The sequence below is a fragment of the Gossypium raimondii genome, chromosome 9 (assembly GCF_025698545.1).
Source record: "Gossypium raimondii isolate GPD5lz chromosome 9, ASM2569854v1, whole genome shotgun sequence".
Lineage (NCBI taxonomy): Eukaryota > Viridiplantae > Streptophyta > Magnoliopsida > Malvales > Malvaceae > Gossypium > Gossypium raimondii.
The window spans coordinates 42,176,193-42,193,277 of NC_068573.1; the positions used below are offsets into that span (position 1 = coordinate 42,176,193).

A 17,085-nucleotide genomic window follows, 5' to 3' on the forward strand; every position below is an offset into this window, starting at 1 on the left:
ACTCAAGTCAATTTATGGTAAGAAAAAGAATAATTTAAGAAAACACTTGCATTTAAAGGGATATTTATAACTACAAATTGATATTCGAAACCAGACTTGTAATTGGATGGATATTACAATTATAAACGTCAAAGAACATTAAGTAGCATGTAATTAAGTTTTCCCAAGCTTGAAGAAACATTGGTTGTACCATAGCTTGGTTGAAATATATTACATGTTGGTAACTTGGTGCGAAGAGAATGCTTTCTCTACCTTCAGAGTAAGGAAAAGAAATGAAACCAAGGAAACAGAAATTGCACCAACCATGATCTCCACCATTGTCTGCAATGTCACAACTGGGCTCAAAAAGAACACGACTGCAATCGCGGAACTCTGCCACACCTTCAGCTGTGCAAACGCTCCTTCCTGTTTCAGATGAAATATTCACTTGTGGTTACAGAGACAAAAGTTGTGAAGTTACTGAAATATCTACACCTAACATATACTTGTTCCGTGTTCGTACCGTATCATGCTTAAAAAGTAGAGCAAGCAAAGCACTGAGCTGCGTGTTCAAAACCCCATCACCGATGCCCAGGAAAGCCGCCATGAGAAGAGGGTATATTACGCCAAGCACTCCACTAGTTGCACTACATCACAACATTATTTAAGGTTAAAGTAGGATAGAGAAACAGCTGGGAAGTTAAATACAGAAAAACTACAAGACCGCTTTGCTCTAACCTGTATTTTAGCAAAAGCCAGAGGAGTATCAATGCCTGAAAAAAAGCTCCCCCACAAACTATTACAGTAATTGATCTGAGGCCAGATGTGAGTCGACCAGCCGCCAGGGAACACTATCACAAGGTTTTACCATCCAAATGAGAGTAGATAATAAATCAACCAAGTGAGCTACCAGCACTTAATGAGAATAAATATCAATATTTTACCGACTTTGTAAGACTAAAGTGAGCACTGCCATACAGTAATAAACAGAACTTACGTGATGGTCAAGTCAAATAAATGCTCTTTTTAATGCAGGCATATGGATATGCATCCATGGAAAAGAAACAAGTAGCCACTGTCCTATGGCAAAGTGTCTTGACAAAAAAATAATACAAAGGATTTTAGGAAATTTTAAATCTTTCACTAAAGTAAGAAAAAATAGTTTACTAAGAAGCTATTCATTAAAAACCTAAACTTTCATGCGGTTATTTTCAAGTAAAACTAATTGTTAATAACTAGCAATCAATTCTGAATTTTAAGTACTTACAATTGCATCAAAAGCACCATAAACTGCCATTGCACCACCTACACCAGCCTCTCCAAGAGTTGGGTTTACAATGTCCTTGGTGTAACTAGCCCTAAAATTGCAAAATATATCTAACTAAGAAAAAAGATGAAAAGTTCTCTTTAAGAAGGCAAGGCTTGAAACAAGTTGTTGCAGTAAAGGGCCTAAGCAAGCAATACCATACAAAAGCTTGCTGTAATCCTGAATAAGCAATAAGAGGAATGACCAACAGCATCCGCATGTCAAGCAAAGGAAGGATAACTGAATTCAACCGAGATGCCACAGCAGAACAAAAACTGACAGAAGAATCTTCTGATACCTTCTCTTTGTCATTGGTTTTACATATGAAACACATAAGAATTGTACCTAATGTCATACTACAAAGAAAGACAATGAAAAGCAAAGTCGTGCTGCCGGTACTTCCTTCCTGCAGTGTAAGGATAACTTGTCATTAGCCATTGAACATTTAAAAGGAAAAATGAAAAACACTAAACCCAAGCTGAAAGATCCATGCTATCAAATGATAAGATGGAATCAAATCCCATGATGATATATATATATTTTTTTTTGGGGGGGGGGGGAGAGGCAGGGCATTGGAATGGTGGTATGTATATAACTACCTAAAGAATAAATCAGTTCTTGAAAGAGAAATTAAGTACTAAAATCAAACATGTCTGGAAGCATGCAGAAAGCTGGACTGATTTTTCCACCCTGATATTGAGGAAGACACCATCGTCCAAGAACACAATTAGAATAAAAGAGGAAAAAAACTGTTCTTCATGAAGGCAACACATACCGTTCCCTTTGGCAGTACTGCAAGTGTGATCAGATTCCCAACAAACTGCAAATTTTAGCAAAACCAATTTGTAGTAAAAGATTAATGTTTAGCATTTAAACCTCGTCATAGAAAGTTTCTGAGTAGATTGTCACAACAAAGATTGTCACCTGGTGAAGAGCAAAAACTGCCCAAAATTCTCCATTGAAGTTACCAATCACAGTTCCTTCATGTAAGCCGGTATCTATAGCATGACTGCGTGCAATAGAAGTAAGATATGTCCCCTGAGACACTAAATTGGTTAAGAATCGGAAATCAATCAATGATAATCACTATACAAGAAAGATCGATGAACCTAATAAGTCTAAATCGCACACATACCTCCCCAACCCATATTATTGAAGCTGCAAAACCCATATACAGTGAAACTGGAACCATAGTATACCTACAACAATAAGATTAAAAGATGTTCAATTTGAAAGTTCCATTACAACATGGTTAAAACATAGTATGGAAAGACCCAGTTCAAGTTGAAAGTACCATACACAGAAATTGGGCAAAAGGTCAGTAGTTCATTTCTACATTAATTACCATTCAAAAACTGAAAAACAATTACCACGTAGGCTTCAAATTTGCAGCTATATACAACCAATAACCAGTAGTCCCCAACACCACAGCATTCTTCGACCCCAGTACTCGAACCACCAGCGAAGCAAACAAGGAGAAAAACGCAAATGATACATACAGTATCCCGAGTGATACCGTTCCCAAGTTTCCTTCCTGAAACAGCCAAAAAAAAAGGAATAGTTAAAACTTTTAAAATTTCAATAATTCAGGAAAACTGTAGAATCTCTTAAAAATTCCCGAGAATTTCAAACTTCAGTCACGTTTATACTCAACCAAATAGCTGGATTTGAATTCAATCGAATGAAAATATATGAGACGGAAAAAGGAACTCACGGAATTAATAGTAGTCTCTAAATTCTGAGCAGCTCCATAAGCAAGGAAGATCAACAAGAAGGCGCAGCTCAAAATATGAACGTCCCTCGTTCGGCTTTTGGGAGTTTCACCTCCCGAAACATCAACGAACAGGGGCGCCTCTTCGTCGCGAGTATCCATCGATTCGATTGCCATATGACTTGTAATTTTAGCTCCAGCTGATTTTAAAAAACCCTCCAGAAATTAGAGGGTGAGAAATCCAAGAGAGTGATGTCAAAAGGGGAAAGAGAGCCGGCTTGAAGAGTGTGGAGTAAAGGACATACGAGAAAAGCTACAACTTCGGATTGTTGATTAAAAAATTTGGGTTGGGGACCATGCGGTTGCTGAGAAAATCGTAGGAAAATCAAAAGATGTGGAAGGATTCTGAATATTCAAATTGATTGTTTTGGTTTCGTATCATTTTGAAAGGAATCTAAAAGTCTTCGAATTAATCGATGATGATGAAAGATGAGAGAGGGCCGGAGTATCGGACGGCGATGGAAGCTTAATCGACGAAATATATATTATTTCTTAATTCAGTAGTATTTTATTCAATTGTTCCTATAAAACGACAGACAAATTTCTTCTCTTTTTTTCTCTCCTTTTGCTAGTATCCTCCGTCAAAATTAGGAATCCAACTATAAAAGAGTGTAAGTTATCCCAGCAATAATTTAGATTGTATTTAAATAATTTAGGTTAAGGGTCTTGAAATTTACCAAAAATCAATTAAATTCCTGTTTATTTTTACATTGAATTAAGTTCTTCGATATTAAAATTTCGACCAATTAAATCATTGAACCATTAAAATTAAGTCAATCGTTACAATGTAATATTAACATTTTCTAAGTTGTTTTCACCACTTTGCATGTTAAGGTTATGTCATGTGGTGAAATTTTATATTTTATTTAAAATTATTAAAAATATTATAGAAAATCATAAAATGTTTAAAAATATAAACCACAAAAATTAAAAAGTTATTATAAATGACAAAAAGTTGTATAAATTATAAAATTTGTAAAAATATTAAAATTAAAATTTTATAAATTACAAAAAATATGAAAATTGTAAAATTATTAAAAATATTAATGAAATTAACAAAATATTATAAAACACATAAAAATTATAAAAATAAAATAAAATAATATGAAAAATATAAAACTAACCTTAAAAATATGAAACTACATTAACATTACAAACCTATTAAAACTTATAAAATATTTATTTCATCCCTAAAGCTATCTATTGTACTCGTCCGGATCTTATCAAATCTTGTATCTCTTTTCTCCATCGTCTATGATAGGGAGTGTTTTGAGATGTAAAAGATAAGAAAATTGATTGAGAAGGTTATATGTAAAATTGTAAATATTTTAATATTTTTTAAATTTTATATTGTTTTGAATATTTTGTAATAATATTTTGTAATTTTCCATTTTATAATTTTTGCACATTTCTATATTTTTATAATATTTTTAATAATATTTTATATTTTAAATATTTTTCTTAATTTATAATTTTTATTATGTTCATAATTTATATAATTTTTAATATTTTAATATTTTCTAATTTTTAATTAATTTTAATAACTTTTGACGTATTCTTCAATATGTTAATTAATTATAAAATTATAGTCCATAAAAATCACATTGAACAAATGATTCAAATAATAGGAACTATTATGTTGTCTATAAGTTTAATTGGGGATATAGCTTTCCTTAACTCTCAAAGTTAGATTGACTCCTAGAAATAGAAATATAAATATGATTGTCTTGATTGACAAAACATTAGATGGGACTCACTTGAAAAATTCGAGTTAGAAAACGTGTTTGTTTGCACAGTGAAATTTTGAAATTTTTTTTCTAAAATGCGAGCCCTTTGTGTTATTTATCAATAAACTTTACCAAATTATTACATGTGTTTTCTACTTAGTAAATCCTCAACTTTCAACCAATACGATCTTCTATACTATTTTTGAACCTTTAATTTGCTTAGAGAATAGGATCTAATTCACAAACTAACTCAAGTTAATTCCCTTTATGGGACAAGAAACCTAACTCGAGTTCTCAGAAAAATAAAATTTATTTGAAAAAATAAATTTCACTATTTTCGTATAGAGTAACTGCACTTAGAGTTGTGTATATTTGACTTTGCCCATAGTCATTATTTATAGGAAAATTTTTCATAAGTTCCACTTGAACAATAAGAGACAACATAATAATATCTTAATAAAAAACACAGTCTCACTAGGACTACACATGGTGGGCCGTGGCTAGAGGTGCTCATGGGCCGGGTGGCCCGGCCCGGCCCAATGGCCCGCCCGAAATATGGGAGAGTTTGGGTAAAAATATAGGCTCGAAATATGGGCTTGGGCAAAAAAAACGAGGCCCGTTTAGAAAATGGGCCGGGCCTCGGGCACCACTTTTTCGGCCCGGGCCCGGCCCGGCCCGGGCCAATATAATAAATATATTTATTTTTTAATTTTAAAATATTTTTTACATACTTTTTTTTATTTTTTTTTAATTTTAAAATATTTTTTACATACTTTTTTATTTTTTTAAATTTTAAAATATTTTTAAAATACTTTTTTTAAATTTTTTTAATTTTAAAATATTTTAAAAATACTTTTTTTAATTTTTTAAAAATTTTAAAATAAAAATGGGCCGGGCCCGGGCTTATGATTTTTTTCCCGGGCCGGGCATGGGCAAAATCTTAGGCCCATATTTCGGGCCGGGCCGAAATTTTTTTATGGGCCCGGCCCATGAGCACCTCTAGCCGTGGCACTCACACTGGAATACCCTAGTGTGTCTCCCACCTTAACCTTACTACTAGCAGGTTTTATGAACCTTTCATGTATTAGGTATAGTTATATATACTATCTAAACTTTAAATCAATTCATTTAATTTATTCATCTCAGTAACCAATTATCTATTTTCAAAATATTAATTAATTAATTAAAATAAATTTTAATTAAATTATTTTCTCAACTCAATTCTAATTTTCTTAAAACCATGACGATTTTAACATACTAAAACATATGAGTAAATAAATTTAATTGTCTCATTTCAGTAAAACTACAAAGACTGTATAATTTAATTTTTTCTTTAAACTTCAATTATTTAATTACAACCAATTAAATAATAATTAAAAATAAATTAATAACTAACTCATCTATTTTCCTTGGCAATAAATTGCATTTAACCTGTAATAGTAATACACGCAATTCATTTATCTTTTCGTTGCTTTTATTCATTCAACATATTGATTCTAAATGCAAATTGTGAAGGGTTGTGTTGAGCTAGCGGAAGGACTAATTGAATATATATAATTAGCGTTCAAATAATTTGTAATTAAGTTTTGACTTTTCGTTTATTAATTACAATATTATTTAGTCATGGAGTCAATCCACTAAAATTACCATGACTAAAATCTCTCTTTCCCATTACGAAAACAATTTATAATCTTGCTTGTCCAATAACCTTATTATTAGTGTGTCACTCTCGTATAATATCATTTATATCTTTAAGTTACTTATGTTCACTAATATGATCATCTTTTATCTTGTGGTAATCATTGCATCTTTCTTTGTGAAAAAAGTCTATTCCTAACACATAGTAATAAAACCATTCGTATTAGACCAATGACTTGCGACCATGTTTCTTTTTCATCACCAATGCAATGCCAATGAAAGTATATTATTTACCCTTTATTGGACTATGAATTCTATTGTTTTAAGCAAAGCCATGTTATATATATGCAGTATACTCAAAATACGATCTTTCGGCTCTATTACCAATTGAACACAAACTTTTAATATATCAAAGTATACGAGTTACGTGCACATAGTCAGTTACTTGTGATTGAGGTAAGTCACACCATAAACGTCACAAGTGAATAAATATATAAACAGATCTAGGATACATTCAACTCTGGTCATGTTTAATTTATTGTTAATCCAAACAATCACACTATATCTTTATTTTTCTGGAAGTCAACAACTTTGATGCCCAAAATAAGATATCTCCCCAATTGTACTTGATAATCTCTTAAATCAAAATGCTTAATTTTGACACTTTTGACTATGAACTACTTATATTATCTACAAATATAAGTTGTCTTTTCGTATCATGATTCGACCACATAATGCAACTTCATATTAGTTAAACGTTAACTAATTAATGAGTCAATATTTACTTATACACTTTACTTTTCATACCAAAACCATTAAGAATAAATATACAAGATATGATAATTTAAACAATGAAATTGTTGAAAAGTTACAGGCATTAATGATGAAACAACTACAAAAAGGATACTAAATCCCAATAGACTCTGTTTTAAAAAGTTATGCGTTGATTATTGAATAATTAGTAAGTTTACATGTTTAAACTTTGATTACTCAATATTTGCACAATTATTACCTAACTTAATAATCCAAACCATATCAAGAACAACTTAAATCCCAAACCCTAGTAAAGCCTAACCGCGAATCCAACTCACTTAACAATCTTTCATTATTAATTCACTTACCATTCCCTATTTAGCCAATATCATAACCTAAGAAATTTCACAATCAAGTTATTCATACATCCTTACTTTGAACTAGCAATCAAATATCTCCACAACCACAACCAAAACAAACAAAAAAAATACAAAAAAAAGTAAAAAAAAAGTAAGAAAGTCTTTTGTTTCAATGAATCCTGATTAGGACATACAAAAGTGAAGGGATTGAATAAAATAAGAGAAATGATAATAATATATATATATATAATGATACTCAAATGTACAAAATTCAATTAAGAATTAATTGGAGAGTTCTAAGTGGCAGAAGTTTAATATAAGAGGTTAAGGAGAAAGTTTGGTTGAAAAGAGGAACATATCAAAGTCAAACAATCATTTGACGATGATGGACAGAGATCAGAGGACTTATTTGTTAGACCTTTGATTTTAAATTAGTGGGTTTTAGGCTATTTCAATAAAAACTATACCATGAAGTTGAAATATGAGGGGAAAGGCACTAGTTTGGTGTGATTCTTTGTCGAAGGGGGAGACTAGACGGTGGAGAGATTATTGGAAAACAATTGTGAATGAGGTCCATTAAATTCTAAAATTTTCAAATAGTTTAATGATCAATTTGTAATTTTATTTTTTGAAATTAAGTGGCCAAAGTGCAATGTTATTAATAGTTGAATGACATTGTGTGTAGTTTACCATATGACAAATAATGAGTTAATGGTCCCATCTAACGTCCATTACCAAATTAACATGCAAATGACTAACTTAAAACTTCTTGAAATTGAGCGATAAACATATTAATAATCGAGTCACATTTGGTATTGTTTACCTTAAATTTTAGCACACCAAGCTTTCAAATCATTTTCCAACCTATTAAGTTATTAGAAGCTTATTACTTCTCATCGTATCAAACACTGACACGATGTTTTTCAAAATTCCGTCATATATAAAAATGTAAAAACATGCCAAAAAAATATTTTATAGAACAATAATATTTTAATCTTTACTCCATGAGTTTGTTGTATGTTAACAAGAGAGATGCTTATATATATAGTAAAAATATTTTTGGCTGCCCCTCTGACCCTAATTGAAAAGTAAATAGTGACCGCGAATTAAGCATTTTTCATTCTGGTTTGCTTACCGCTCTCTAAACCTAATACAAACCTGGACGATTTTTCTTTTTCTAGCTTTCCACGAAATCTAGATCCGTCAGATTTGAAATATGGTTGTCTTCATTACTCGTGCATGCTTTGTTCTTCGATTCGCTATAATTCTATGTTATTCGTATTCAATTTCTAAATGTTTTCTTTTATTCTTGGACTTGTACAGTTAGTGTTTCCGATTAAAATTTCCATTGTCCAAATTATGATTCAACTTTGACTAACGTAAATGAATATCTTCTTCTCGTTCTTTTTTTTGGTATAGTTTGCGAGTTGGATTGGAGGCACACATTCAAGTCTAGCATATTGTAACGAATGCCTGTTTAGCATTGCTTTGGAGGCATATATTCAAGTTTTCCGGACGCATTTGGATTCTTATTTCTTTCTCTGGATTTCCAGTTTTGAATGCTCTTCATTTTCTGAACTTTGGAAACTAATTGCTACTAATGGAGGAAGAAGCAGTTTTTATGGGAACCTCAACAGAGGAGATTATGGAGAATGTAAATAGTACAAAGTCTGAATTGAAGCGGGCTTTAATTAGGTACTAGCATTCTTGATAGAGCCAGAGTGAAGGTAACTATTGTTCCCCCTATCTAAATCAAGGTTAATTTTGTTTTTGTTAAGTGTTGACTTGTTTACGGAGGTTATTATTATTGTTTGGTTATGGTTATTAGAGAATACTGGATGGAATTATTCATGCTGGTGAATAACGGCATGGATGCATTTTATGATTCATCCAAAGTCGCTCAACTGTTATTTGTTCTTTTAATGCTTAGTATTTAGGATGTATAATGGTTGTGTGGTGTGTGAGCAGGTGCTGAGTGCTTATGACTTTGAGCAGCATGCTGATGCCAAAACTAGGCATGCACATAATCACATGAACTTGGAGAATGGAAAGCACTCAGATAAAACCAACAAGGTAAAATCAATATCCAGGTTGAAAACCAAGAAAATGCATTTAGTGAAACTTGACCATAAGATAAGTACACAAAAGAGATATATGTATATATATATATTTTAAAGTTGAAACACTTGGAGATCATAGAAAAAGAAATTAGGCAAACTAGGTGGTTTGATGTTATATTTCTTCTTTGCTTCAACCTTTCTGCAACTCCGATGTGGACTTGCTGCAGAACTTAACCGTTTGTTAAAACCTGAACAATGGCAAAAATAAAGTTGCTCTGTACTGTCTGGCAAAAAATCAAATTTTCATTCTCTTTGGTTGGCAGTATCTGTATTAATATACCCGGTATGGTAACTACACATGAGAGGGCAGAAGCATCTGCGTTGTTTTTTCTACTCTTGCATGCGCTGCTTGAGTCAACCACTTACCTTCTTTGCTTGAACTTTACACGTGCCACCAGATATGGCGACAATTAGCTTAAATGTAATTCCTGCCATCTGATAGAATCTATATCAATTCGTTTCTTTCCCATTTGGAGTTAATTTCGATTATTACACTTTTGTAAATTTCCATGTTAATATTCACAAGCATTGGATGTATCGCATAAGCTACTACTTACGCGTGGCAACTTGATCCTAGATATTTCTCCTCACTGTCGGTCCTAGATAACTTGCACTTGGCCGGTACATATACAAATAAGGAGCCCTTTCGGAATTGGAAAGGTAATAACTTATGCAGAATGCTTTGATTGATTTATGTATGTTAGGTTTGTTCTATCTCATATGGCTTATTATTTGTTTTTCTTTCTTGGGAGTTTGTGAATAGATTTGCGGTTTCATTTCTTTTTAATTGCCAAAAGTAAAAGAAACAAAAAGATGAGAATTCAATTAGAGGATTGCCATTTTCCTTGAGGTTGCCTCTCTTTCTTCTATAGGCAATCAAGTCTAGTTAAGGAAATAAAAACAAAATTGAGGAAAAATATCTAGGATCAAGTTGCCACGTGTACCTAGTAACTTATGCGATACCTCCAATGCTTGATTATTAACATGGCAATTTACAACAGTGTAATAATCGAAATTAACTCCAAATGAGAAAGAAATGAATTGATATGGATTCTATAATATGGAAAGAATTACATTCAAGGTAACTGCCGTCAAATTTGGTTGGCTCGTGTACGGTTTAAGCAAAGAAGGTAAGTGGCCCACTGAAGCAGCGCATCCTTACCTTGATTCTTTTTTCCCCATTTTTTTGCATTCTCAATGTTTTGGAAGTGAGGATGAATTTTGCGAGTTAAATATTAAATCTACCATACCAGGCATATTAATATATAGTGTCAACCTTCTTAAAGAGAAGGAAAAATTGAATTTTTGCCAGTCAGTACAGAACCTCTTTAGTTTTGCCATTTTTTAGGTTTTAACATGCGCTTATGTCCTGCAGCTAGTCTTAATCGGAGTTGCGGAAAGGTTATAACATCAAACCACCTAGTTTGCCTAATATAAATTTTTGCGGAAAGGTAAACTGATATAAATTTTTGGTGATTTCTTTTTCTATGATCTCTCATTGTTTCAACTTGAAAAAAAAAATCATTTCTGTCCTTATCTTATGGTCGGGTTTCATTGAATGCATTTTCTTGGTTTTCACCCTAGATATGGAATATGGATTTTACCTCGTTGTTTTTATCTGGGTGCTTAGTGGAATCAAATCTGGCATTTGAGCATCACGTTTGCCTTTTCAATTTAGTTCTCATATGAGTTGGTGGATTGAATTTTTTTCTGACTAATTTTATGGTTAATTCCTCAAGGGGGCTGTTATTAGGGCTATCTACCTTCCTCATAAGATAGATTGTTTGTTTCTTTTTCTTTTTCTTTTTCACACCTCACTGACATTGTACCTTAAGACCTAACTCAGTCATGAAACGGAAGGGAACTGCTGATGCTGGCACGAAGAAAAGGTACGCTATGGCATATGGTGTGCTTCTTCTCTATGTAAAATTTAGATCGGCCTGAATTAAGCTGGAATTTCTTTAAATTGTTTGCAGGGATAATTTCTTGCACCAGTCACTTTTTATGCCAAAAGGACTTCCAGATGGGGCTGAATTGGCTTACTTTGTCAAAGGACAGGTGAAATGATTTATAGAAAATAATCTAGTTGATTGGTAATAATTTATGCCTAGTACTGACTGAAACTCTTAAAAGAAATTTATCCAGAAGCTAATTGAAGGGTACAAGCAGGGAAGTGGCATAGTCTGTGGATGTTGTGAGAGAGAGGTAAGTTTCTATTTTATTGTCAACTTGATGCTAGATCATCTCTCTCATCTATGGTTTGCTTTAAATTTGTTTTGGTATGAGCAGCTTAGCCCTTCACAGTTTGAAGCACATGCTGGAATGGCCGACAGAAGACAACCGTGAGTGGTCTATACTGAATTTGATCTTTCGCTAGAATATTGAGTCATTCCTTTTTAAGCTTTTTACTTTTTCTTTTTTTAAATAGGTATCGTCACGTCCGTACATCTAATGGGTTGACGCTTCATGATATAGCCTTGTCATTGTCAAATGGACAACGCATTACCACTGATATCGGTGGTGATATGTGTTCAATATGTGGAGATTCTGGAGATCTGCTTTTTTGTCATGAATGCTGTCAGGCTTTTCATCCTGGTGCGTAAATTTCTTTTATTTTGAGCTGTTTCTTCTAGATTATGTTTGTTGAGACAGGTACTTGATTCAAAATTGGTGTTTAAAGTATTTGATATTGGGTGGCCAACATCCAGTGATTATATGATCTTTTCAATTACAACACAGTGCACTCTGTTCAGCATTTGAAGCTCTAATCATTTTGTGCTTCTGTGCCTAATGATTATTAGACTGTCTTTTGACAATTTTCTCTCAAACAATGAAACAGAAGATGCACATGCCTGATTAACTTTTTTTCATTTTGCATCTTAATTGTGAAATACATTCAATTTATCTTGTGCTTGATTCTCATTTTGATCTAAGGTTTTCTTTCATCACTGATTCCATTGAATTTCTTTGTTGCAGCTTGTTTGAATTTAGGGCACCTTCCTGAAGGTGATTGGCATTGTGCAAATTGTGCAGATGAAAATGGTCTTGGTAGAAAAGCTGTTTTAGGAAAATCTTCAAGGATAGCAAGACCAATTGTGATACGATTGACAAGAGTTGTTAAAGCACCAGAATTTGAAATTGGTGGTTGTGCAATTTGCAGGTTGGTATTTCTGTAATTTTTTTTCTCCATTCTAGTATGCTGTCTCTAAGCATATCAATATCTTAGAATCTGAGGTTCAATGTGTGAATAATCCTTCAATGAATTCATATATATGTTTGTTTATTATCCACATAGAAGCATGTTGGTATTGAAACTAGTGGATTGTTAATAGAGGCTTTTTAGGAGTCAATAATCTCCCAATAGTTTCTTATTTGGACTTTGTGTTCCTTTTTTCTTTTCCCGTTTATTTATAGATTTCTTACATGATTACTGCTTTTAGTCTTTATCAATGTCTGATATTTGTATTATGAGACAAGGATGACTATTATTGTTTTTTTCAGGGAGTATGACTTCAGTTCTACTACCTTCGATGATCGGACAATTATTTTTTGTGACCAAGTATGTGCAGTTTACTCATCTTATTTCTATCCAAACAGGCTTTTTCTTCGGTATATCATTATCTTTTTCTTCTGTCCTTTCTTAGTGTGAGAAGGAGTTCCATGTTGGATGCCTGCGTGATAGTGGACAATGTGATTTGAAAGTAAGTCTTAAATGCTCTTGCAGTTTAATTGTTACGATATATGTACTAGTTGAATTTTTTTTTTTTTATCATTTTGTTTTTCCTCCATGCAATAGGAAGTTCCCAAGGATAAATGGTTCTGTTGTGATGACTGCAAAAGGATTTATGGGGCCCTCCAGAGTTCTGTTTCCAACGGGGTGCAGATAATTCCTACTTCATTCTCAAATGTAATCAGAAGAAGGCATTTAGAAAAAGGATTATTTATTGATGAAGCCACAGATTGTGTTCAATGGTGTATACTAAGTGGAAAAAGCCATTATCCTGAAGATCTGCCATTACTTTCAAGTGCAGCTGCAATATTTCAAGTAAATTTTTCCTCACTTGAAACATATTAGCATTCAATATATTATAGTAGTTGCTCAGTGGGTCATATTCTTTATATACTTTTTTTTCATCTGACCTTTTTGTTAGAACATATTACCTTTTACCTAGCTTTTTAATATTGTACTTGGAGCTTGTACAATATATGTTAACCAAACTTTTTGAATTGAAATTTTGAAATAAGCTCTGTGCCATGACTGATTATGGCTTTTGAACAATATATAAAAGGAACATGTTGGAGAGAGTTCTGAATTCAGATGCTCTCAGACGCATTTTTAGAACGTCTGCTATTTGCATACACTTCCATCCACATCTCAGCATATAATTTTAGTTAAAGCAGTTGAAATTCTTAAGCACACAATCATGATGAGGTTGGGGCACAAAGAAAATTGTCAATCTTAGAGAATGACACTGGTACTTTTGAATTTTGTGGATATATTACTGATGGCTGATGGATAGAATTAAGATCCAGCTTAACGAAAGAAAAATTGTACTCTGATCAAATTGATGAATTCCCATCCATACAAATTACAAGAATTGCAGTTGAGGTGAAGTTGGGATTTTAAAACTAAACTAATGATGGAACTGAATTTGATTAAACATTCGTAAGTATTTGTTATACTATGGATTTTTCTGATATGCTCGTCTATATGCTAGCTTTCTTTAGAGTGTTGATTATCTTGCTTATATTATATTTAGTTTAGTTGTATTTAATAATTGTCTGCTCAAGTTATTTGTACTTTCTTTTTGACAGGAATGCTTTGATCCCATTGTTGCAAAGTCTGGTTGTGATTTGATTCCTGCGATGGTCTATGGGTTTGTATCTCATTCTTCCCCTTCCTACCTTTTAGGTGGTTCTAATGTTTTATTTTCCTTTTTGGCTTTAAAACAGAAAAAAAGAAATATAGAATCTCTTTATGACTAGAAAAGGTTTTCTCAAGAAAATATGTTAATTTATATGTGATTAATAGGATGTTTTGCTTGATTTATCACAAATTTTGCATCTTAATGATACTACTAAAACTGTTAAGGCATAATTTACTTGTGATCTGGTTTGTTCGGATTGGATCTGACAGTTGCATTTTGATCTTTGTAAAGGAGAAGTATATCTGGGCAAGAGTTTGGTGGAATGTATTGTGTGGTTTTGATTGTCAGGTATTTTGCTTTTTGTCTTTCATTTGGGTGGTGGGGAGGGGGGTGTTGTTTTCTCTCTATTGCTTTATTGCATATGCATGTATACACTGTGTTGGTGCATGGTGCAGGTCTGTTGTTGTATCAGCTGGTCTTCTTAGGATATTTGGTCGGGAGATTGCTGAACTCCCTATGGTAGGGACAACTAGAGAACATCAAGGAAAAGTAAGTGATTAGACTAAGCATGTGCATCGTTCTTGCTGTCAACTTCAATCCTACTATTTTAGGCGGTTTGAAATTACATTGCAGTTCTATGTTTAACTTACAAATCTGTCACCTTAGAATGCTGTTACGTTCTTGTATAGCTTATCGGTTTTTGTTTCAACTCTTCATTCAAAACACGAATGAATGCACTAGTTCTGGACCAAGCTGACATATCATCATTATCTTTGATCTTGTTATAGGGATATTTCCAGGCATTATTTGCTTGTATTGAGAGGTTTTTAAGTTCACTAAATGTGGAAAGCCTCATGCTTCCTGCAGCTGAGGAAGCTTTGTCAATTTGGACAGAGAAGTTTGGGTTTAAAAAGATGAAAGAACAGCAAGTAAGTGCCATTCTAAATTTCCTTTTGTTTGAGAAACAAAGATGATAAAAGCTCTAAGCGGCCACACTGAACTTTATTTTGTCTTTCAGTTGATGAATTACCAAAAGCAGCTACAAGTGACAGTTTTCAAGGGAACGTCAGTGCTGGTGAAGAAGGTGCAGCAGATTCCAAATAACTCTGTTAATCTCCCCGATAACTTTCCATCGGAATAGCCAGCCAGGTTCAGCAATGGCTTCAAACATGACTTTTAATTTGTCTTGTTGGGCTCTTGAACCCTTCGTGAAATTTCCTTTGTGTTTTACAGAATCAAACAAGCATTGCATGATGACTTCTTATTATGCATGCATGCGGTAAACAGAAAACCTTTTCTTGACATTTCAAAGGTTCTTGAATAACATATTATGCCTAAAATCATGCTAAGATTTACATATTTTGAAGGTAACTAAGAAAAGATAATGTGAAAATGATATGTGGTTGGTGCTTTATTTAAACTACAAATTTTGTTTTTGAAAATTATAATCTACTTCAAATCATACCAAGTTATAAGAAAGAAGCTACTATTGAGTACGTAAATCTTTTTTTTTGAAAAATAGAGTAGAGTTTTCATCTTTAACATAGTAGCAAAAGAATATTTTGTTTTTCTATCACACAGAATTATTACAATGCAATTATGTAATACCTGTTAAATGCTATGCTAAGCTAGAAACATCTGGTAACTGTAACATCTTTGCTAGACAAAAATAAATATCGGAAAATGGAGTAGGGCTTAATGTAATAATAATTTGTGGTAATAATAATCTGCGGTATGTTTTGAGTAATTATTATTGTAATTAATAAATTTTATTAAATTTGGTATAATTGGGGCTTTTAATTATTTGCTTTAATTCTTAATATTTAGGTAGGTTAATTAATCATAAATTTTTATATTTTTTAATTATGCACTTATGTAATTATTGGATAAAGAGAATTATAATTTATCATAATTATAAAAGGGTATACTTATTACTTAATTTTGATTTTTAATATTCATTTTATTGTATAGGTTGAAAGTTTGTAATTGGTAATCTTCAAAATTAGAATTCTAATAATTATACCTTTTTCTATTATTTTATGATCTTCAAACCTGACACAAGAAACAAACAAAAAGTGATATTGTAATGCGAATAATTTATCCAATATATATTGAGATAAATAATATGGTATAAATATCTATTCACTATAGCGAAAATTAAAATTAAAATTTTTACTGACTAATAATATTAAAATTATGATAAGTGTTATGAAATGATAAAACGAAAGACCACACTGAAAAACATCACTAGAAAGAATTATGAAATAATGAAATGAAAGAATAAACTTAAACGAAAAGTGACCACAAAAATCTTGTATTTCTTTTCTTGTGTATCCATACAAACTTTATATGTGACTCTATTTCTGTTACTCTATTAAAAGTATCACTTTGAGAGTTATTATCTCCATTTAAATCTTGTTTATAAACTTTTATATTCACCTAATAATAATTTTAAGGAAATTATTTATTATACAGTAAAAATATATGAATTTTTAGTACATTAGCAATGTACTAAATATTAGCCTTCATTTTTATATAATTTCATAATTAAAATTAAAATAAAG

At 32.1% G+C, this 17,085-nt stretch overlaps 2 protein-coding genes across 8 annotated transcripts; one reads left to right on the forward strand and one right to left on the reverse strand.

Annotated features, from left to right (window-relative positions):
* Positions 1-33: 33 nt before the first annotated feature.
* Positions 34-3,627, reverse strand: LOC105799867 (UNC93-like protein 3). The gene is made up of 10 exons (XM_012630650.2): positions 3,000-3,627; positions 2,656-2,819; positions 2,421-2,484; positions 2,210-2,323; positions 2,061-2,105; positions 1,444-1,691; positions 1,247-1,337; positions 718-830; positions 503-626; positions 34-405 (listed from the first exon to the last, which is right to left on the reverse strand). Exons 1-10 carry the CDS (start codon positions 3,171-3,173, stop codon positions 211-213), a joined length of 1,332 nt encoding a protein of 443 aa, XP_012486104.1. The 5' UTR covers positions 3,174-3,627; the 3' UTR covers positions 34-210.
* A 4,963-nt stretch (positions 3,628-8,590) lies between these two features.
* LOC105799870 (increased DNA methylation 1) lies at positions 8,591-15,861 on the forward strand. 7 transcript variants are annotated; one of them, XM_052620906.1, is made up of 17 exons: positions 8,591-8,752; positions 8,953-9,606; positions 11,029-11,104; positions 11,500-11,542; positions 11,630-11,711; positions 11,787-11,858; positions 11,943-11,995; positions 12,082-12,248; positions 12,630-12,813; positions 13,155-13,212; positions 13,298-13,354; positions 13,450-13,698; positions 14,469-14,530; positions 14,813-14,869; positions 14,977-15,070; positions 15,310-15,450; positions 15,540-15,861. In XM_052620906.1, exons 4-17 carry the CDS (start codon positions 11,502-11,504, stop codon positions 15,660-15,662), a joined length of 1,440 nt encoding a protein of 479 aa, XP_052476866.1. In that variant the 5' UTR covers positions 8,591-8,752; positions 8,953-9,606; positions 11,029-11,104; positions 11,500-11,501; the 3' UTR covers positions 15,663-15,861. The 7 variants fall into 7 exon arrangements, with proteins under 7 accessions (XP_052476866.1, XP_052476864.1, XP_052476865.1 ...); XM_052620904.1 differs by having other exon boundaries at positions 8,953-9,260; positions 9,502-9,606; positions 11,029-11,542; XM_052620905.1 differs by lacking the exon at positions 11,029-11,104 and having other exon boundaries at positions 8,953-9,260; positions 11,489-11,542.
* Positions 15,862-17,085: the final 1,224 nt, after the last annotated feature.